Source organism: Dendropsophus ebraccatus, chromosome 9 (genome assembly GCF_027789765.1).
Source record: "Dendropsophus ebraccatus isolate aDenEbr1 chromosome 9, aDenEbr1.pat, whole genome shotgun sequence".
NCBI classification, from domain to species: domain Eukaryota; kingdom Metazoa; phylum Chordata; class Amphibia; order Anura; family Hylidae; genus Dendropsophus; species Dendropsophus ebraccatus.
The window spans coordinates 12,024,926-12,048,057 of record NC_091462.1 but is presented as its reverse complement, the minus strand read 5'-3'; the positions used below and the strand labels follow the sequence as shown (position 1 = coordinate 12,048,057).

At 46.9% G+C, this 23,132-nt stretch overlaps 1 protein-coding gene and 1 long non-coding RNA gene across 3 annotated transcripts in view; one reads left to right on the top strand and one right to left on the bottom strand.

Moving 5' to 3' along the window:
• LOC138800681 (rac GTPase-activating protein 1-like) overlaps positions 1-5,710 on the bottom strand; it is a 31,557-nt gene extending 25,847 nt beyond the window's left edge. Inside the window, exons 1-2 of the mRNA XM_069982539.1 lie at positions 5,623-5,710; positions 62-147 (exon numbers count right to left, since the gene is read on the bottom strand). Of these exons, the coding sequence (XP_069838640.1) occupies positions 62-147; positions 5,623-5,630 (94 nt within the window). The 5' untranslated portion in view covers positions 5,631-5,710. The remainder of the gene's footprint in view (positions 1-61; positions 148-5,622) is intronic.
• A 207-nt stretch (positions 5,711-5,917) lies between these two features.
• On the top strand, positions 5,918-21,502 carry LOC138800682 (uncharacterized). Of its 2 annotated transcripts, XR_011364501.1 has the most exons (4): positions 5,918-6,062; positions 9,812-9,912; positions 12,258-12,654; positions 14,313-14,411. It is a non-coding gene; the product is annotated as an uncharacterized lncRNA (long non-coding RNA). The 2 variants fall into 2 exon arrangements; XR_011364500.1 differs by lacking the exons at positions 12,258-12,654; positions 14,313-14,411 and adding an exon at positions 21,190-21,502.
• Positions 21,503-23,132: the final 1,630 nt, after the last annotated feature.

Below are 23,132 nucleotides of genomic sequence, written 5' to 3'. Positions count from 1 at the left end.
CTGATGGGTAAAGGATTTAAAGGTTTTGAAGTTGCCTTTAAGATGGAAACTTCCTTTTTACCTTCCTCGGCTGCTGCGTTGAACTCGATGACTTTCAGTAACCGGTCGATGTAGGACTGAAGCGCTCGCTTCCGAGTCTCCCCCATCCTGTTCCAAAAATAACCACCAAAAAAAATAAATAAAAAATAAAATCTTATAATGCGATGACTGAGAGTCCACTCATCCACATCCCACCCTGCCGAGAATATTTCCGCCCCATCACCCGAAACCGCACACAAATAAGTGAGGAGGCGCGAGGCGCCATGGCGGAGGTGCAGGGGTAATGATACAAAGAATAATGTGATACATTGTGTCGGGCAGCACTGTGCGGCGCTGTTAAATTAGGTGTATACTGTCTTGTTAAGAAGTATAAGTGGATTTTCCGGCTCAGCATGTGTCACCCTGCCCTGCGCCGTGGCTTTTCATCAACAGGCGTCAAGAGCCGTGACAAATATTCCCGTGGAATAGATTCATTCCTGACCGTAATGGTGCCGCTCCCTCTTCCTTTTGATTTAATCGCGCTTTTCTCTGTGTTATAAAGTAATTCAGCCCTGAAAACCCGAAGATGCGAGATAAATAAATAAATAAAAACCGCTGATAATATGGCTCCATTTATAACGTGGCTTTATATACATACAGGGACGTGGTCCCCATGATGCTCAGCGTCGGGAGGTAGAAACCTGTCAGCCTTCTCATGTGGATGGCAGTCATGAGCCGGGCGGGGGGAGGCCGCCGCCGCTATACGGAGATCATTATAGGAGATGGGAGAAGCGCTCGTCCTATTCTTAGTACATGTACAAGGCACCGGCTAAGGCTTCCAGATCACACATCAGTACAGACAGGTGGAGCAGTCACCATTCTCATCTTTAATCCTAGGCACTAGGCAGGGCTGTATTAACAGCTGCTGCTGCCCTAGGCACTAAACCTAAGACGCCCCATCTACACGCACCTATTGGCGATACCAGACCTGACCAATACCACCATACCCCCCACCCCCCTGGAAAAGACACCAGATTTACTGGCAAGTCTAAACGGGAGGAGGGAAAATAAAAAAATAATAATAATAAAAAAATTATTTTTTTTCTGTCCCCCTGCTCCCTGGTGCTGCCCCCCTGCAAGGTGCTGCCCTAGGCACCGGACCACGAGTGCCTAGTGGTAAATACGGCCCTGGCACTAGGTATATAAAGCAGTTGTGCACAACTTGAGGCCCATTTAGCTGTTTGCAAAACTACAACTCCCACCATGCCTGGACAGCCTGGTTATACAGATTTGTATATTATTTCTATTTAAAAATCTCCAGTTTTCCAGTACTTATCAACTGCTGTATGTCCTGCAGGAAGTGGTGTATTCTCTCCAGTCTGACACAGTGCTCTCTGCTGCCACCTCTGTCCATGTCAGGAACTGTCCAGAGCAGGAGAGGTTTTCTATGGGGATTTGCTGCTGCTCTGGACAGTTCCTGACATGGACAGAGGTGGCAGCAGAGAGCACTGTGTCAGACTGGAAAGAATACACCACTTTATAACTTTCTGACACCAGTTGATTTGAAAAAAAAAAAAAAAAAATTGCTGGTGTTCCCCTTTGAGTAACCATTGTCTTAATTATGTTAGTCTGGAAATAAAATGTAAAATTTGTAAAATTGAGATTTTCAGTATAAGGGTGTGTGCACACTGAATAATTTTGATGGAAACTCCGTCGCGGAATTGTTCAGTGTGCACATACCCTCAGAGAGAATCCAGAACACTGCAGTGAGACTCCAGCTGACCCCAGGGAACAGCAGCTTCCATTTAACCCCGTAGAGTAAAAAAAACTTTTTTTGTTACTGTCCCTTTAAAAAGTGCCCAATGTGACCAGATACAATGGACCAGGAGCCCAGGAGTTTTAGTCTTTACAGCCCCCCCTCCTGTCAGCCATCTACATGCCGGGAGGAGACGTCTCCAGAGGAGCAGCAGCTGCTTGTATACTTCTTAGTTTTCTTCCCATTTTCAGATCTATTAAAAATAACCACCATTGTAAATTGTGCCGTAACTTCCCCATAATTCATCTGCTATGGCGGCGGCGGTGAGGTCCTGCAGCACGCGCCTCCGCCTCACTGATCATCCCCTCGTAAAAAGCAGAACAGATGCGCGGTCTACGCCACGACTCAGTATTCAGCTCCAGTGCGCAGCATAGAGACGAGAGGAAGGTTACAGGACGGGAGGGGACGGCGGCAGCTCTACATACAGTCAGAGGGGTCTCAGAGTCGCTACGTAAAAATCTGTCAGCTCCTTTGGCATCAGTCTTGTTAGTAAATACTGGGGAATCGCTAACAGTAAAAAGTATTACTGCCCTTGGTGGGACCTAATGGGTACAGAGCCATGGTGGGCCTGGGGGCTGCCATGACAGTGCACAGAGGGCCCGTATGTAGTTGATAAGGGGGGGGGGGGGGGAAATCATGGGGTTTAAACTGGCGGGATCTGAGTTATCTTCGATCTCAGCAGAAACGCTAGTGTGTATTACCGCTACGATAATTATCCTCTGTAAACAGGTTATAGTTTTAGTTGCTAATCCAACTACTTGGCCTGATGGCAAAACACAAAAATGGAGATCAGCTGGCCCCTTAGTGTGGGGTTAGGGAAACTTCAGCCCTCCAGCTGTTGCTAAACTACAACTCCCATCATGCCCGGACAGCCAATTGTAGTTTTGCAACAGCCTGCAGGCAGCTGATGGGGACATGGAGCCCTTTTTGCCTGTTGCTTTTGACTGTGGCTCTGGGGGATTTAAACTGCCGGGATCTGAGTTATCATTGATCCCAGCTAGTGTGTATTACCACTACAGTGCGGGTCTTCAAGGTTAAGTGCCTGATCTTAATTGTATGCAAGACTATACATAGGATGATCTAACTATCAGTATTCAGACTATACTAGCCGATCAAGTGGTGTGATCACCAATATCCAGACTATACTAGCTGATCAAGGAGAGCGCTCACCAACATCTAAACTACACTAACTGATCAAGGAGAGCACTCACCAACATCTAAACTACACTAGCCGATCAAGGAGACAAATAACCAACATCCGGACTATACTAGCCGATCAAGGAGACAGATCACCAACATCCAGACTATACTAGCCGATCAAGGAGACAGATCACCAACATCCTGACTATACTAGCCGATCAAGGAGACAAATAACCAACATCCAGACTATACTAGCCGATCAAGGAGACAAATAACCAACATCCAGACTATACTAGCCGATCAAGAAGGGTAATTACCAACATCCAGACTATACTAGCCGATCAAGGAGACAGATCACCAACATCCAGACTATACTAGCCGATCAAGAAGGGTAATTACCAACATCAAGAGTATACTAGCCGATCAAGGAGACAAATAACCAACATCCAGACTATACTAGCCGATCAAGGAGACAGATCACCAACATCCAGACTATACTAGCCGATCAAGGAGACAGATCACCAACAATCACCTGTAATTGGCCACTCGGGCCACCTGCCGGGCAACAGATACCTACAGGCAAATCACTTTCATGTTGTCGGCCATCATGGATGATCAGTCAGTTTAGTTTTACTACTTGGCCGCAGTGGTTTAAATCCTCCGGTCATCTCCAGTTTGCTCAGGTCCCAGAATTCTTAACCACCTCACTCCCCTCCCCCCCCCCCCAAACCTTTGTCTTCAACACCGAGCGAGCTCCTCCGTACACGGTGACTGTCAGGCAGCATTACCATGATCTGATGGCGCAGTAACACTATGTGGGCGCTTGATTGAAGACAGCTGATTTAACCATTCATCATCCAAACAATAGAGATAAGTGTGAGGTACAGGAGACCCCCCCCCCCCGCTAGATGCTAAATGGAGCCTGAGACAGTGAAGACGCAGCTCATACCCCCCCACCTCCTCCGCTTCCAGAGTAATTCGATTCTAGAATTTGCTTCCACAAATCGCACTTAAAGAACATTCATTACGGACAGTTAGGGTCCATTTACACAGAAAGATTTTCTGACAGATTATCTGCCAAAGATTTGAAGCCAAAGCCAGGAATGGGTTTGAAAAGAGGAGAAATCTCAGTCTTTCCTTTATGACCTGATTTCTGTATATAGTCTGTTTCTGGCTTTGGCTTCAAATCTTTGGCGGATAATCTGTCAGATAATCTTTGTGTGTAAATGGACAAGTTCCTGGAGGATAACCTCAGGTGTAGTTACTGATCCTGCAGGTTGTATTACTGCGTGAAGGTATAATCGCACCTTGTGTCCAGCGTTCTGGCTAACTTGATGTTAGAGCTGTACTTCAGGGATTTTCTCTTTCTTTTAAAGAAAAGCTGTCAGCACCCAGACCCAACTCAAGTGCTGACAGTATGCTGTAGGAAGTGGCAAAGCAACCATGGAGGCAGACCACGCAGCTGCGATAGGGCCTGGGCTCCCCTGACAAAGCGTGGCCTGTCGCAATGGTGCAACCACACCGATTGTCCCCTCCCCCCTCTAAAACACAATCCAAGAGCTGCCAACAGGGACTCCCACCCAGGACACACTGAGATGAGAGCCGTAAGCAGCGGGCCTCAACTCCCCTGAAGAAACAACTGTCTGAGACGCAGCCCCCTGCCCCCACCCCCTAACACAAACACTGCCTTAAAGCATTCTGCATCCCACCCCCAGCACCCCCCAAGTGTCTCAGCGCAGCCCCCACCAGCTGGGACTCCAAGCAGCGGCTGCCCCACATCGGATGCGGGCATCACTGAGATGCTGTGCCCTAGGATTGGGGGATCCTGGGGCACAGAATCTCAGAGATGTCGGCATCCGCTGGCGGACAGCTTCCTAGTCTGAGCATGAGCCACTGATGTCAACAATGACGGCAAATTCCGGCAGGTTATAGAGAAGAGGGAGCAGTGGTGAGGCCGGCGTGCGGCACAAATGCTGAGACACAACTCCTCTCCGACTCTTGGTTACAGTTAGAAAATCAATATTGTACAGACCCCTCCCCCTCCCCCGACAATAGCCACAGGTGTCCTGCTATATGATCTAGTATCATATGTGAGTCCAGGTGTTGGTTTCAGAAAGTTATATAGATTTGTAATTTACTTCTATTTAAAAATCTCCAGTCTTCCAGTACTTATAAGCTGCTGTATGTCCTGCAGGGAGTGGTGACACAGTGCTCTCTGCTGCCACCTCTGTCCATGTCAGGAACTGTCCCGAGCAGGAGAGGTTTAGCTGCTGCTGTGGACAGTTCCTGACATGGACAGAGGTGGCAGCAGAGAGCACTGTGTCATCGGGGAGATGTGCATATCACTAGTGTGAGCCTCCAGGTCCTGCTGCAGAACCTCTTGTTATATAACACATGATCTGCTACAGGCCAATCCACTGCATGGAAGCTGAAGCCCTATACACATAGATAGGAACCGGCCGCACCCATCGGTTTGGGATGTGGAAGAGTGTGACCGCCTCCTCTCCCCCTCCCCCAGGAAGCATGCACACTCACCCAGCTCCAGCGTGCATGTGTGTGGCCGGGGTCGGTTGCTTGGAAACCACTTCTATATACGGTAAGTTACTCTATCCCTGACAGCTGCCGCCCACCTCCAGCCCTGTACTCACTTAATCATGGCTGCCCGACACCGAGACCCGCAACAGCCTCCCGCAGGGGCCGGATGGCAGAAATCACGTGACTATGGCACCACGTGACCTTACGTAACAAGCGTTAAACCGTGACGTCATCGCGCAGTAGCCGGTTGGAGGGGGTGTGAAGGTGTCACGTGACGGAACGCGCACACGATGGGAAGACTAGAGGAAGAGCGGTCGCTGCAACCAATCAGAGCGCGCGGTAGAAAATGAAAGCAGCGTTTTGATTGGTTGCCAAGGGTGAGCACTGAATTTTCGTTATGAGTGCCCCAGTGGTTTGGGGTTCCTATAGCGATACTAGGTATTATAAACCTAGAGTATGATAGCAGCCACCAAACTATACTGAAGGCAATACAAATCTCATCTGACTGGTCCATGGTGAGAGAGAGGTACACAGTGACTGCACCAGCAGAATAGTGAGTGCAGCTCTGGAGTATAATACAGGATGTAACTCAGGATCAGTAATGTAATGTATGTACACAGTGACCCCACCAGCAGAATAGTGAGTGCAGCTCTGGAGTATAATACAGGATCAGTAATGTAATGTATGTACACAGTGACCCCACCAGCAGAATAGTGAGTGCAGCTCTGGAGTATAATACAGGATGTAACTCAGGATCAGTAATGTAATGTATGTACACAGTGACCCCACCAGCAGAATAGTGAGTGCAGCTCTGGAGTATAATACTGGATGTAACTCGAAATTTAAGGTATTTATGAAGACTCACCTAGGTTGTATATGATGAGTTCTATATGCTGACATGTTCTGTAGGGTCAGGTCTTATATAGAGTAATGTGTTCCATAGGGTCAGGTCTTATATAGGATGATGGGTTCTGTAGGGTCAGGTCTTATAAAGGGTGATGGGTTCTGTAGGGTCAGGTGTTAAATAGGGTGATGGGTTCTGTAGGGTCAAATCTTATATAGGGTGATGGGTTCTGTAGGGTCAGGTCTTATATAGGATGATGGGTTCTGTAGGGTAAGGTATTATATAGGGTGATGGGTTCTGTAGGGTCAGGTCTTATATAGAGTAATGTGTTCCATAGGGTCAGGTCTTATATAGGATGATGGGTTCTGTAGGGTCAGGTCTTATAAAGGGTGATGGGTTCTGTAGGGTCAGGTGTTAAATAGGGTGATGGGTTCTGTAGGGTCAGGTGTTATATAGGGTGATGTGTTCTATAGGGTCAAATCTTATATAGGGTGATGGGTTCTGTAGGGTCAGGTCTTATATAGGATGATGGGTTCTGTAGGGTAAGGTATTATATAGGGTGATGGGTTCTGTAGGGTCAGGTCTTATATAGGGTGATGGGTTCTGTAGGGTAAGGTATTATATAGGGTGATGGGTTCTGTAGGGTCAGTTATTATATAGGGTGATGTGTTCTATAGGGTCAAATCTTATATAGGGTGATGGGTTCTGTAGGGTCAGGTCTTATATAGGATGATGGGTTCTGTAGGGTAAGGTATTATATAGGGTGATGGGTTCTGTAGGGTCAGGTCTTATATAGGGTGATGGGTTCTGTAGGGTAAGGTATTATATAGGGTGATGGGTTCTGTAGGGTCAGGTCTTATATAGGATGATGGGTTCTGTAGGGTCAGGTATTATATAGGGTGATGGGTTCTGTAGGGTCAGGTCTTATATAGGGTGATGGGTTCTGTAGGGTCAGGTGTTATATAGGGTGATGGGTTCTGTAGGGTCAGGTCTTATATAGGGTGATGGGTTCTGTAGTGTTAGGTGTTATATAGGGTGATGGGTTCTGTAGGGTCAGGTCTTATATAGGGTGATGGGTTCTGTAGTGTTAGGTGTTATATAGGGTGATGGGTTCTGTAGGGTCAGGTCTTATATAGGGTGATGGGTTCTGTAGTGTTAGGTGTTATATAGGGTGATGGGTTCTGTAGGGTCAGGTCTTATATAGGATGATGGGTTCTGTAGGTTCAGGTATTATAAAGAGTGATGGGTTCTGTAGGGTTAGGTGTTATATAGGGTGATGGGTTCTGTAGGGTAAAGTCTTATATTGGGTCATGGGTTCTGTAGGGTCAGGTATTATATAGGGTGATGGGTTCTGTAGGGTAAGGTCTTATATAGGGTAATGTGTTCTATAGGGTCAGGTCTTATATAGGGTGATGGGTTCTGTAGGGTCAGGTCTTATATAGGGTGATGGGTTCTGTAGGGTCAGGTGTTATATAGGGTGATGGGTTCTGTAGGGTCAGGTGTTATATAGGGTGATGGGTTCTGTAGGGTCAGGTGTTAAATAGGGTGATGGGTTCTGTAGGGTCAGGTGTTATATAGGGTAATGGGTTCTGTAGGGTCAGGTGTTATATAGGGTGATGAGTTCTGTAGGGTCAGGTCTTATATAGGGTGATGGGTTCTGTAGGGTCAGGTCTTATATTGGGTAATGGGTTCTGTAGGGTCAGTTATTATATAGGGTGATGGGTTCTGTAGGGTCAGGTCTTATATAGGGTGATGGGTTCTGTAGGGTCAGGTCTTATATAGAGTAATGTGTTCCATAGGGTCAGGTCTTATAAAGGGTGATGGGTTCTGTAGGGTCAGGTGTTATATAGTGTAATGGGTTCTGTAGGGTTAGGTGTTATATAGGGTGATGGGTTCTGTAGGGTCAGGTCTTATATAGGGTGATGGGTTCTGTAGGGTCAGGTCTTATATAGGGTGATGGGTTCTGTAGTGTTAGGTGTTATATAGGGTGATGGGTTCTCTAGGGTCAGGTATTATATAGGGTTATGGGTTCTGTAGGGTCAGGTCTTATATAGGGTGATGGGTTCTGTAGGTTCAGGTATTATAAAGAGTGATGGGTTCTGTAGGGTTAGGTGTTATATAGGGTGATGGGTTCTGTAGGGTAAGGTGTTATATAGGGTGATGGGTTCTGTAGGGTGAAGTCTTATATTGGGTCATGGGTTCTATAGGGTCAGGTCTTATATAGGGTGATGGGTTCTGTAGGGTCAGGTGTTAAATAGGGTGATGGGTTCTGTAGGGTCAGGTGTTATATAGGGTAATGTGTTCTATAGGGTCAAATCTTATATAGGGTGATGGGTTCTATAGGGTCAGGTCTTATATAGGGTGATGGGTTCTGTAGGGTCAGGTGTTATATAGGGTGATGGGTTCTGTAGGGTCAGGTGTTATATAGAGTAATGGGTTCTGTAGGGTCAGGTCTTATATAGGATGATGGGTTCTGTAGGGTCAGGTCTTATATTGGGTAATGGGTTCTGTAGGTTCAGATGTTATATAGGGTAATGTGTTCTATAGGGTCAAATCTTATATAGGGTGATGGGTTCTGTCGGGTTAGGTGTTATATAGGGCGATGGGTTCTGTAGGGTCAGGTCTTATATAGGATGATGGGTTCTGTAGGGTCAGGTATTATATAGGGTGATGGGTTCTGTAGGGTCAGGTCTTATATAGGGTAATGTGTTCTATAGGGTCAGGTCTTATATAGGGTGATGGGTTCTGTAGGGTCAGGTCTTATATAGGGTGATGGGTTCTGTAGGGTCAGGTGTTATATAGGGTGATGGGTTCTGTAGGGTCAGGTGTTAAATAGGGTGATGGGTTCTGTAGGGTCAGGTGTTATATAGGGTAATGGGTTCTGTAGGGTCAGGTGTTATATAGGGTGATGGGTTCTGTAGGGTCAGGTCTTATATAGGATGATGGGTTCTGTAGGGTCAGGTCTTATATTGGGTAATGGGTTCTGTAGGGTCAGGTATTATATAGGGTGATGGGTTCTGTAGGGTCAGGTCTTATATAGGGTGATGGGTTCTGTAGGGTCAGGTCTTATATAGAGTAATGTGTTCCATAGGGTCAGGTCTTATAAAGGGTGATGGGTTCTGTAGGGTCAGGTGTTATATAGGGTAATGGGTTCTGTAGGGTTAGGTGTTATATAGGGTGATGGGTTCTGTAGGGTCAGGTGTTATATAGGGTAATGGGTTCTGTAGGGTCAGGTCTTATATAGGATGATGGGTTCTGTAGTGTTAGGTGTTATATTGGGTTATGGGTTCTGTAGGGTCAGGTATTATATAGGGTGATGGGTTCTGTAGGGTCAGGTCTTATATAGGGTGATGGGTTCTGTAGGATCAGGTGTTCTATATGGTCAGGTCCTTTCTTTCTTTCTTTCAACTTCTTCTTCCAACCTTCTTCTTTCCAACTTTTTCTCTTTGTTTTCTTAGCAGTGAATATATTCTTGTGAATTTCCATATTCTGGTGACTAGCGGCAGGCAGAGCCATCAGGAAGGCTGACAGGAGCTGGACGTGATGTGACAGCAGACAGGTAAGTGGACATGTTATGAGTAATGGACGTTGTCTTGTCTATGGCGCCATCTCATTTAGTATTCTCCGCTTATTATCGTGGCCAGAACGCGCTTCTTACTTCATCAGGACTCCGGCGGTGCTTTGCATGTGAAAGGAGAAGTGAGCTTGCTGCATGTGTTTAGGGGAATTGGAGATAACAGGCGTGACTCCCACAGGGTCAGCGGGGGGGGGAGATCAGCGGAGAGGAGGGGCCCCGCTCCCAGGAATAGGTCCATGTCCTTATCATATCATTTTGCTGTTTGTATTATTTGCTGTGACTTGGCGCTCTCGGAGCATCGCCCAGGGGCCTCGCTTTGATCTATCACTATCACTCCATGACTCCGCCATCTCTGTTTTCTTTCTAATAAATTATGTGATCGCGATTCATAATCAGGCATAAGTATATAGCGGGAAAGAGAAGGGTTAAAGAGGGGCTAGTGGGCACAGTGCTCATATAGCTGGGCAGAAATAGGGAAACTGAACGATGGAAATACAGCTAACCATCTAATATGTATATGTGTCCCGTCCTACTGACTGCAAAAAGAAAGATCAGACATGGTGGATTTTAGTATTCTCCTGAGGAAGGGGTTACCATACAGTCCTCCTGTTGTATGATTCTACTCCTCTGATCTCTAAGGGCCCTATTCCACCGGACGATTATCATTCAGATTATCCTTAAATCATTTGAATCTAAACGATAATCGTTCGGTTGAAATGCAGTTAACGATTAACAACCGAACGAGAAATCGTTGATCGCTTTATAAGACCTGGACCTATTTTTAACGTTGCTCGTTCGCAAAACGTTCGCAAATCGTTCGCATTGAATAAGACGTCGTTTGGTCGTTCACAATAGATACGAACCCAGTAGCGAATAAATAGCGAAGAAAAAATTATTGCAATTACGATCATAAGTAACGATTATCGTTCCATGAAAATGAGTGAACGTTTTCAGGTCATTCGCAATAGTGGTCGTTTGAGATTGTTAATCGTTAACGATTATGCAAACGATAATCGTCCGGTGGAATAGGGCCCTAGCCTGTGTCACACCTCTGCTCCTGTCAGTGCTGCCACACAGATCTCCATATACTACTGATCATTGCAGCTGACGTTTAGCAGGTCAGGCAGAAGCAGTTAACCTTAATGGGCCGATTATCATCTAGGAGTGTTGTGGGAAACGCCCCTGCAGCTGATAATTGGCCTGTGTAAAAGTTACAGCGATCAGCTGAGGGTGGGGAAAACGCCTGAGCCTCAGCCAATGGTGTCATTAGAGCAGACTTTAAAATTTATCCTTGGGCCACACATCTTTCTGTGTAAACGGGATTTGTGAATGATAATGATAAAGGAATACTGACAGCATGGATAAGTGTATATATATTGTGTCCCTTGATGTTTATATATCAATTCTGTCAACTTTCAGACCACAGAGCAGTACATACTTACCTAGTGTGCTGCTGCTGTGTTCCAACACCTCTCTCGCCCAGCACTGCAGAACGCTTCAGAACGCTGTCTCCTCCAGAATGATTGACAGCCAGAGGCGGCAGGTCCTGAAGAAATATCGGCTCGGCAGGAGAGCCGAAGGAGAGGATGCTTGATCACAGCAGCAGTATGTACTGCTGTGCGATCTGGAAACTGGCAGCATGTATATATCTGTGCTGTCAGCTAACATGGCCGCACTAACAATACAAGGATCATTCGTGCAGCCCAGCTGCTCGACTTCTCATGCCACGCAAAGGCACTGCAAACACTGATCGTTGCTTGTTTGTGGCCGCTCATGCCCGAGAAATCGGCTTATGTAAGTGGGGTCTTTTGGGGCCTGCGAACCTTATATCTACACCACAGTGCTCAGTGATGTCTGTCAGGAGTTTATTCCCCTCTCCATGTCGAAAACACATACAATCTCGCTACTCCCAGGCGCTGCTCAGACTGGCACACTGGCACTTTGTAGCGCCAACTACTGTATGGACACTGCTGTGTGATTTGTAATGTTATATTGATATTTACATATGGCTGCCATGATGTTATGGTTCCATGTGACCATATGGCTGTAACATTTAGCCCCTACTTTATGGGTGCCATCATGGCAAGTAGCTGCGGTGGTGCCACCATGTAAGACAATCAGTTCTGAACACTTAAAGGGGTATTCCCATCTGACAAGGGGTCTGACCACTGGGGATCTTGCCGTTGCAGTAGCCGTGATTGTAACCACTCCAGGATGAAGCTATGGTAGCAGCCACTTGCAGGTCACATGATCAGTACGTTCATTTTCATTAACCATAGTGCAGCACTGTGATGCCGCCATCTTTGACCCTTTGACCTTTGTTTTAGCCAAAGTCGCTGTGTAGCCCAAACCATATGGAGCACAGGAGCAACTATGTGACCCCTTCCCCCCCACACACCAAGAGGGGGTGGCAAAGTGATCCTAACAGCCCTCTTTATATCTATCAGCCCAGACACGTCCGCCCTGTGATACGTAATTCCTGATTCTGCTTCTCTTGTACATTCACCATTTCCTTTTTTTTTCTCATTGTAAATATCGCTGACCGCTGCATTTCCGAGAATCCTCATAAAAACAAGGCAGACGTTTTATGGAGGTGCGCGGCCGCATTTATAAAGTGCAGCGCCAGCTCCTGGGATACCTGAAGCCATCAGCCGCCATCACATGGCCGGACGCCGCTGAGAGACGCCGCTCACACCTCCCATTTCTCTTCGCTTCTTCACAGAGGTCAGCACGAATCGGACGCACCACAATAATGTGTCTGTGGGAGAAAACAGCCGCACTCCCCCCTGGGGGGACATTAGATATCAGAAAACAATCAATGTTGAGAGCCTGATAAAAACACGGCTGCAGGGGATCGTAACGCGTTCCAAGGCTTATGGTTACACCTTCAGGAGAGACATAGTCACCAATGTGGAACTACAACTCCCAGCATGCTTGTCTCCAAGGGCTCAGGGTATCATGCACATGGTGTAGGTGTTATTCCTATACATACTGAATATTGATTAGTTTTGTAACTGGCACTCAATTCTACAACTTTTCCTAGATCCCTGCTATATGTCAATGAATGGAGACACTTTGCAGGCAATGATCTGGATAGAGACACTGCCATAAAGACAATGGCAGGTTTCACCCCTATTGATCTCCACTATGTGAAGATGCTTTTGACCCCAGAAAGACCCCTAGAGGGGACATTTAGTATTGCATGACAGCAATTTAAAGTGTCACTGTTGTTTTTTTTTTGTAGAAATCAATACTACAGGAAATTTTAGGAAACTTTGTAATTGGGTTTATTAGGCAAATATACCATTATCTGCATTCACAAAGCCTTTCCCCAGGTCCCCCCCCCTCCTCTCTATCATCCACTGCTCATTATCAGGAAATCTCGACTCTTTTACATCAGACGTGCCCTGTGTAATCTATGGAGAGGGGAGGGGGGAGGAGGGAGATTAGTCAGCAGCAGAGAACAAAGGATTACACGGTTGACCTGTGTAACCTGTGTGGTATTCAGATTTCTGAGAGGTCAGTGCTGACTTCAGAGGAGATAGCCCGGTGATGTAGCTGTAAATTAACTCTTTGTTGTCTTGTTTTGGTGCCTCATCTCCCTTAACCCCTCCCCTCTCCATAGACAATCATGCTTCAAACTGCTTTTTCATTATAAAAATGCATTTTTCGGCTAATAAATTACAAAGTTGCTTAAAATCGTCTGTACTATTGATTTCCGCCGCGGTTCCGTCGGCCCCTTGTAGCCCGGGACCGCGGGTATTAGCGGGCATGGTCCGATCGCCATGCCCGCTAATACAGTAATCAGATGCGGCTGTCAAACATGACAGCTGCATCCGATTACCGGAAGCATCACTTCCCTGGTGTCTAGTGGGGGAGATCGCTGTCAGCGATCTCCGTTACTGCTGCCGGCCGGGGACCGCTCCAAGATGGCACCATCCCCGGCTCGGCACTCGTTTGTTTTTGGCTGCAGCAGCCAAAAGCAAACGAGTGCCGATCTCTTTGATCTTTCCTGTATAACTATACAGCAAAGATCTCAATGAGAGATCAAAGTGTATATACTAGAAGTCCCCCAGGGTACCCCTTTAACCCCCTAAGGACTGGGAAAATAAAATTTTCTTCTGGGGCTCACCCTCAACATAGGACAGGAGTCTAGGGCCCTCCAGCTGTTGCAAAACTACAATTCCCATCATGCCTGGACAGCCAAAGCTAAAGCTTTGGCTGTCCAGGCATGATGGGAATTGTAGTTTTACAAAAACTGCAGAGCTGCCTGTTCCCCATCAATGCTTTAAAGGGGTACTGCGGCAAAAATCTTTTTCTTTCAAATCAAATGTTTTCAAATTTTATAGATTTGTAATTTACTTCTATTTAAACATTTTCAGCCTTCCAATACCTATCAGCTGCTGAATGTCCTGCAGGAAGTGGTGTATTCTCTCCAGTCTGACACAGTGCTCTCTGCTGCCACCTCTGTCCATGTCAGGAACTGTCCAGAGCAGGAGAAGCTTTCTATGGGGATTTGCTGCTGCTTTGGACAATTTCTGACATGGACAAAGGGGGCAGCAGACTGGAAAGAATACACCACTTCCTGCAGGACATACAGCAGCTGAAAAGTACTGGAACACCAGTTTTTTCAGCAGAGTACCCCTTTAGGAGGGGTTTCCCATTTTAAAACATGATTTCAAATCCTCTGAACATAGGGCCACTGTGGGGGTGCACACTCTGGGACCCCCACTCACCCAGAGAATGCTATATTCTGTCACTTTGTGAGATGGAAAAACCTATTAACCAGAAGACATTTGCTGTTACCGGTAGCAGCCGTCAGATCTTGGTATTTCTGAATATTAGACGCCACTGGCTGATTATTTCCGGCCGTTGTGATACAATATTCTACTGTGTTTGCAACATTTTAATATAATAAAAAAAATAATGTAAAAAAATTAATTGAATGGGTCTTGTTTTCACCTGAGGCTGAAGAATTGTAAGGTTGGGATTACAAGGCAATTAACCTGCCATACAGAGCGCTCGTACCTCCGCCATCACTGCCTCCTGCTGCTCTCTGCCATAGGATGATGATCTCTGTATATTCTGCAGACATGGCGGCAGCTACAGGGGTCGCTGGTCACTACTTGACCTGCAGATTAACAGCTGATATAAAGAGGTGGCGCCGCAGCTAAGTGGACGGTCAGTATTACATTAAAAAAATAAATAAATAATTAAAAAAAATTCAGTATGTGTAGAAACCAGGGCTGTGGAGTCGGTAAGCCGCAGCTCCGACTCCTGAATTTTATCAGGACCGACTCTGACTCCGACTCCTGCTCCTTCATAAATGGCCGGTCAGATACCAGGGGAGTTATTATCACACTGGCTACATGATCCTGGGGCGACTTCTGAGGGAATAGGGCAACATATAAAGCAGCTTCTCCTGTGTGTGCAGTGGATGCAGCCAGTCTCCAGCCTCCATGTCCAGAACTACTCACTATTAGACTAGATGGAGCAGGTGGTCTTTTCCTGCTGACAGTCTTCTATGTTTCTAACTAAATATTCACCATACTTAAAGGAGACCTGTCACCCCCCGTGCCGGGGTGACAGGCTCCCGTCCCCCAGATAGATCCCCTTATACAGACCTCATCTGGCCGAGTCCCGCTCCCGGAGCCGGTCCCGGGACGGAGATATCCCGGTCAGAAGCCGGCGCTCGTGCTGTGGAGATAGGTCCGGCGTCCATAGAGAACGAATGGAGCCGGACTCATCTCTGCAGCGCGCGCACGGCTCCATTCATTCTCTATGGACGCCGGACCTATCTCCACACCGCGCGCGCCGGCTTCTGACCGGGATATCTCCGTCCCGGGACCGGCTCCAGGAGCTGGACTCGGCCAGATAAGGTCTGTATAAGGGGATCTACCTGGGGGTCGGGAGCCTGTAACCCCGACACGGGGGGTGACAGGTCCTCTTTAAAGAAACCCTGCAAACAATGCCAGATCCCTGTGATATAGAGGTCAGCCATACTGATATACAGGGGGGTCACACATAGTGATATAGAGAGGGGTCACACATAGTGATAGAGGGGTCACACATAGTGATATAGAGGGGTCACACATAGTGATAGAGGGGTCACATATAGTGATATAGAGGGGTCACACATAGTGATAGAGGGGTCACACATAGTTATATAGAGAGGGGTCACACATAGTGATAGAGGGGTCACACATAGTGATAGAGGGGTCACACATAGTGATATAGAGAGGGGTCACACATAGTGATATAGAGAGGGGTCACACATAGTGATATAGAGAGGGGTCACACATAGTGATATAGAAGGTCACTGTGTGGGAACGCAATAGCATGCGCACTAACACACACACAGCCTGCTGCAGCCATAGCACACACACACACACACACACACACAGCTTGCTGCAGCCATAGTGCACACCACACACACACACACACACGGCTTGCTGCGGCCATACACACATACACACAGCCTGCTGCAGCCGTAGTGCACACACACACAGCTTGCTGCAGCCATAGCACACACACACACACAGCCTGCTGCAGCCATAGCGCGCACACACACACACACACACACAGCTTGCTGCAGCCATAGCACGCGCACACACACACACACACACACACACACACAGCCTGCTGCGGCCATAGCACACACACACACACACACACACAGCTTGCTGCACCCATAACATACACACACACAGCCTGCTGCAGCCATAGCATACACACACAGCCTGCTGCAGCCATAGCATGCATACACACACAGCTTGCTGCAGTCGTAACACACACACACACACACACACACACACAGCTGCAGCCATAGAACGCTGAAGGAAAAAACACAATCAAAGAGAAAACACCACACTGAGGACAGAGGTTACTGCTACACTACTTATGTCTTCTCCTTCTCCTCTATATTACATAGGATATCTTCATATTACACTGCTGCTCATATACAGTCATCCAGCATCCAGGAAGAGAACAGCACAGATCTCCCCCCACACAATGGACTCTTCCAGCTCAGAAACAAACTGCCAAATAGTGACCGACAACGTTTCCATGACCCCCCTTATGTAATAATGATGCTTTTTTTATAATGCTTTTATTTGTATAGCGCACACAGAATCCGCAGCACTTTACATAGTTTCGCCAATTATTGCTCCCTGTCCCCCATAGGGCTCACAATCTAAATCCACCTATCTGTATGTTTTGGGTGTGGGAGGAAACTGGAGTACCCGGAGGAAACCCACGCAAACACAGAGAGAACATACAAACTCTTTGCAGATGTTGCCCTTGGTGGGATTTGAACCCAGGACCCCAGGCTACAGTGCTAACCACTGAGCCAGTGTCCTTTTAGAAAGTTGCTCATAATATATATTCATGAGCAAAAATTGTAATATTCATATCAAAATTCAATTCTACATTTTTTAAAGATTTTTTTAAAGCTGGAGTCGAAGTTGGTACATTTTTTTTCCAACTCCAGACAAAACTAGCTCCGACTCCGACTCCATGACTCCGGCTCCACAGCCTTGGTAGAAACAATGCGGAAAAAGAATTTCAGATGAATGTAATACGGACATGTGTTATTACAGAGGCAAATCCCGACCGAAAGTCAAAGCACCAAAGGGAACTATAATACAAATGCAAAAGTGCCTCTGTATTAGGCTTGTCTGAAACCATAAACTGGATGTTACTTTAAGACCCCCACAGCCAGCGCTGGTGACTGGGGTCATAGCCAGCGCTGGTGACCGGGGTCATAGCCAGCGCTGGTGACCGGGGTCATAGCCAGGGCTGGTGACTGGGGTAAATCCCCCCCATAGTGTGCATCTGATGGCAGCAATGGACTGCTGAGCAGTTCTGGTGTTCTTTTGATATGCAACATGACCATCCTTTCATTGGAAAAAACGTACCCTTGGTCCAGTATGGCAGCTTTGAAGATGGCGGCCATGTTCCAGACTTGGTCATTGTATTGCCCACAGGCCACATCCGGCCCTCTAACTAACTCTGCCACGGTTCGAGGTCAGAGTGTCTATGTCTCACTCACGCACTCATGTAGGAGGAAGGATGGCACGTAACTTGAGTGACCACCCTGTGTGTATATATACCTGTATACACCTATATACTGCCCCTGTGTATATACTGCTTTGTACTCTGCCCTTGTGTATACAGTGCTATATACTCTGAAAACACTGTTAATCAAATGCACACTCGGGCCTGGATCAACACACCTGTGCTCAAGGTTTACTCAAGAATATTCATGGTGATATGTCGTAGACATTTGGGGAGCAATGCCCTTCATATTCTACAGTTAAAGGGGCTATCCAGTGCTAAAAAAACATGACCAATTTCTTTCAGAGACAAAACGACTCTTGTCTCCAGTTCAGGTGCGGTTTGTAATTAAAGCGACTCTGTACCCACAATCTGACCCCCCCAAACCGCTTGCCATTATCCATGAATATTTGAACATGAAGAAGCGATCTGCAAAGTGGGTCCCCTAATGTCTGACAACAGATCAGAGAAGCACGTGAGTGACAACTTCTCGCTCCATTTGTCAGTGTTTCCAGACTGATAGAACCTTCTGGATGGACTGGTCACTATGGATGAGACCTGTATTTATTTGTATGACCCTGAAACCAAGGGGCAGTCAGAATAGTGGCGGCAAAGTGGTTCAAAAGGGTTGAGTTGAGGGTGCAAAAATCAGCCACTAAGGTGATGGCGTCTGTGTTCTGGGATAAGGAGGGTATGCTGCTAGTGGACTACCTTTAAAATGGTTCCACCATCAATGCAAGGTATTACTGTACATTGCACTTTTGGACCAATTGAAGGCAGCTCTGAAGGCCAAAAGGTGCGGCAAGCTGTCCAAAGGAATCTTGCGAAGACACACACCTCCGCTCACACTGCACAAGCGACAACTGGTGGAGCCAGGCTTCCCGCTGGTTGACCACCCACCTTATTCACCTGATCTAGCTCTCCCCGACTATCATCTGTTTCCAAACCTGAAAAAACGCCTCAAGGGAACCAAATTTCGCACCATTTCTGATGCCATGGCTACTATGGATGACTGGTTTTGGGGCACAACCAAAATCCTTCTTCTTGCAAGGCTTACAGAACTTGGAATACTGATGTAAGAAGTGTGCTGACAGTGGACAAAATGTGGAATACATGTAAAGTTTCATCTTCCTATCTCGTTTCTTTCTGGGTAAAGCCAAAGACCCCCTCGTATATAAGCAGCAATTGTACCGCAATTTTACATGGACAACATTGGGACGGATGTTGTAAACCTGACGCCAAGGAAAAGTGGATTTGTTGCCCATAGCAAAGTATACAATAAGTACTCTACTTGCCCCTGCTCCTCTTCTTCTCACTGTCAGGTCGGAGGTGGTCAGGCGGCTCTTGGATACAGCCAGGCTACTCTGTTCCCATAGGCTCCACTCATGGCCGACCTCTGACTACAGACGGTCACGACCCATATGATTCTTTCCTAAAGTTCACAGAAAACTTCCATTCTGCCAGTAAACTTTCTCCTTTTCCCCCCATAAAAGTTAATTTGGTCCAAAATGAGTCTAGAAATAGGCAGCGCAGGGCGGCTGAGGTCAGGAGCGCGGAGCTGCCTGCTAGCAGTGGAATATTCATTGTCAGCAGGCAGCCAAGAAGGGGCTTTTCATTGCTCGTCTGTGAACCGAGCTGCTGATTCCACTATCTTTATGCTATTTTCTTTTTTTTTTCATGCAATTCTTGGCGGCGCATAAATAGAAGCTGTAATAGTGACTCCTGCAGCTCCCCTCAGTCATTTGGCTAGATTCTGTAATTTCAAGAGAAATGGGCTGATTAGCACACCAATAGCACCCATCCTGAGCGGCGGCACCATCACCGGGGCACCAATCTCCAGAGTGTGATAAGAGCGACAGGTTAGGGAAAAATGTCAGGTCCGTTCCTGGAATTAGCCTCTCAGGGGCGACAGAAAATCACATCTCATGCATCTCCTAGAAACGATCAGGGATTTGGACTGGGCTGGTTATTAAAGCTTAAAGGGGTATTCCACTCAAACATAACTTCTGATATGTTGCTGCCCATGGTGAGACTAACAATTCCTTCCCGACTTCTTGTTATCTATTCAGTCTCCTTCCCCCAGTTCTCAGCTGCTGCTTTCTGACGAAAACACAAAAATCTGTGTGTGAGCTTTTCTCTCTGTCTCCCCCTCCTCTTCCCTCCCTTCTGAGACAGCTGATGTAAACAAGTCCCTGGCAGGCTGTATCTGCAACATTGCAGCTTCTTTGTAATGGCGGGAGGGATAATCTTGGTGAGTTTATCAGCAACTTGACCTCAGAATAATGAGGTTTGGTGATGGCCCTGGTACTACTCCCCCATCATCTGCTCATACTATGAGCAGATGATGGGAGGAGGCGTACTGTGTATATGTGTCCAGCACAGAGCAGGGAGGGAGGGGGAGGTAGTTAGATGCACAGGCATCCCTCTCCCTCCCTGCTCAGTGCCCTCCAAATGTACTGATTTGAATACATTTATGGAAAACTTTGGGGAGCAAGGACACTAACTCCCCAAAGTATTCCATAAATGTATTCAATCAAAAACATACTGTACATTACATTTTTACATACACATCAATTGAATCCATAGAGTGTCCAGCAGGGGGCGCACTATATATAGAAGTCAATGGTACTCATTGACTTCTATATATAGTGCGCCCCCTGCTGGACACTCCAGAGGAATAACACCTGATTCGTGACGTCATGGTTTCTGAGAGAATTTGAAGTCTCCCTGATCTACTAAATTAAGGGAAATAGCAGTATATGTGCATTTCCCATAATTAATGTACATTAGAAATTTGTCTAACTTTCCATAAGTTATAACATATTAAAAAATACTTTTGTCTGGAGTTGTCATTTAAGTGATAATCTTCCGGTGAAAGCGGATCAAACAGTGAACAAAGACACCCCCCCCCCCTCCACCATCATCATGTAGTGATGCCTTATCCTAGCAATCCTAGTTTAAAATATGGGAATTACCCCTTTAAGCCATCGGAGATCACAAACAAGATAGACTTTTTGGCTGGAGGTAAATGTTACCTTTACAGTCTGACATTTATAAGATGTGTGAAGTCGCTGCATATCAAAGCGCTCCCTGGTTTCTCCTGCAGGCCGTTGTAGCGGCAGCGGAGGAAGCGAGTGAGCGCCCAGCTCCGCGTCCTGCTGCATCTGTATTTTAATTAAAGGTCTTTAATCACTTTTATATCAGGAGCCGTCCATCCTTCTGATTACCGCACATCTGACTTACTGCCCTCCCGAGCGCCGTTCCCTCCGTCTTCTCCAGAACCGCTGTCACCTCCTATATCTTTCCTGGAAGAAGATGTCCTGCGTCTACCTGGTCAAGGAGGAAAGTGCAGCCCTGAGATCAGCCGCCAGCAGCACCTACACAAGCCGCGTGTCTTCTCCTTCACAGGACTGATTTACTGGGGGGACCTTCTCCATAATGTGCTCAATGCTTACGGATGGCGTTTGTGTAAGTAGCGCTCAGTAGTGTCATAAAAAGTTCTGCACTTACACATATAACTAAGGCTGGGCGATTAATTCAATTAATTCACCCTTAACTTCAAAATCAATTTTTTTTTTTAAATCGCAAATTCAAAAAAAAAAAAAAAAAGTGCGTTCTGGACTGCAGGGGGAGCAGTGGTGCTTAGGGCTTAGGCAGTGCGCTTGCTGGCGGCCTCCAGCTTGAACAAGGAGTCTGATTGGCCAGGAGCTGCAGCTGCTCCTCCTGAAGGTCAGAGCGCCCCCTGCTGGATCCAGCACTGCCGTTGCCAGGATCCAGGGCATTCGTGCCGCCCAGACCCAGGGCATTCGTGACGCCCAGACCCAGGGCATTCGTGACGCCCAGACCCAGAGCATTTGTGACGCCCAGACCCAGGGCATTCCCACCCCGGACCCAGGGCATTTGTAGTTTTGCAAAAGCTGTAGGGCATCAAGTTTAATACTTGTGCCATAGAGAATGAATAGAGTGGTCATTTTTGCATGTCACCCTTTTCCATTCTGACGGAATACTTGGGTCCCCATTGTAAAATTTGCATAGTCCCTGCAGCGAACATGCTGCAGAAGAGCCCAGAGGGGAGTGTGGTTATGTAAGGTGAGGGCAGCACTAATATATATATATATATATATATATATATATATATATATATATATATATATAAAACAGAAAGTGCAGCAGCAACCCACAGTGTACACACGGTAAACACCTGCTCTGTAGATATAAAAAAATGAGATTCTTAGCAAACTATTTGATCAGAGTGTACCATGTCGCCAACGTTAAGGCGTCCTCGAGACATGGTCCCTATCATTTTCACACTAGCAATGGTCTCTCCTGGGCTGAATAAGCCTACAACTGGGCAGATAGGAGCCAAATGATCTCTTTTATAGCACCCTTGGGACATGGGTGGAGTGCAGGCCAACAGGAGGTAGCCACCCCCCCCCCCCACATTCAACAGAAAAATAGGGAAAATTGGCCGCACATCTATGACTCTATTCACACTGCAGGTTGCACGCAGTGTGACTACAATTCCCATCATACCTGGACAGCCAAAGCTTTAGCATAATGGGAATTGCAGTTTTGTAACAGCTAGAGGGTTATAGTTCCCCAGGCTGTCAGGGCATGCTGGGAGTTGTAGTGTGCTGTCAGGGCATGCTTGGGAGTTGTAGTTGGCTGTCAGGGCATGCTGGGAGTTGTAGTTGGCGGTCAGGGCATGCTGGGAGTTGTAGTTGGCTGCTAGGGCATGCTGGGGGTTGTAGTTTCAGCCCATCATTGTGCACATACGTCCCTGTGATGGTGACAGCGCGGTTCCATGTTCAGGGTCAGGATTCAGTCAGTAAGACTCTTGTCATCCACGTCTCCCATCTTATCGGCTAATTATTATTGTTTTCCGGCGCGCTCCGCTTCCACTCATTACGCTTCTATTGTGAGACAAACAAAACAATGCGGAGCAGCGAGCGTCTGAAATCATTTCCCTCCATGGGTAAGTGACACTCCAACCTCTCGGCAGCGTTATCGCTCATTACACCATCACACCGGCGTTATTTATAACAGCTCTTTTGTGCAGATCTATGGCGCCAGCGTGCATCTATTATAGCCGCCATCACCGAGCGACAAGTGCGCCCGGATAACATCTGCAGGTATTCAATTATTTC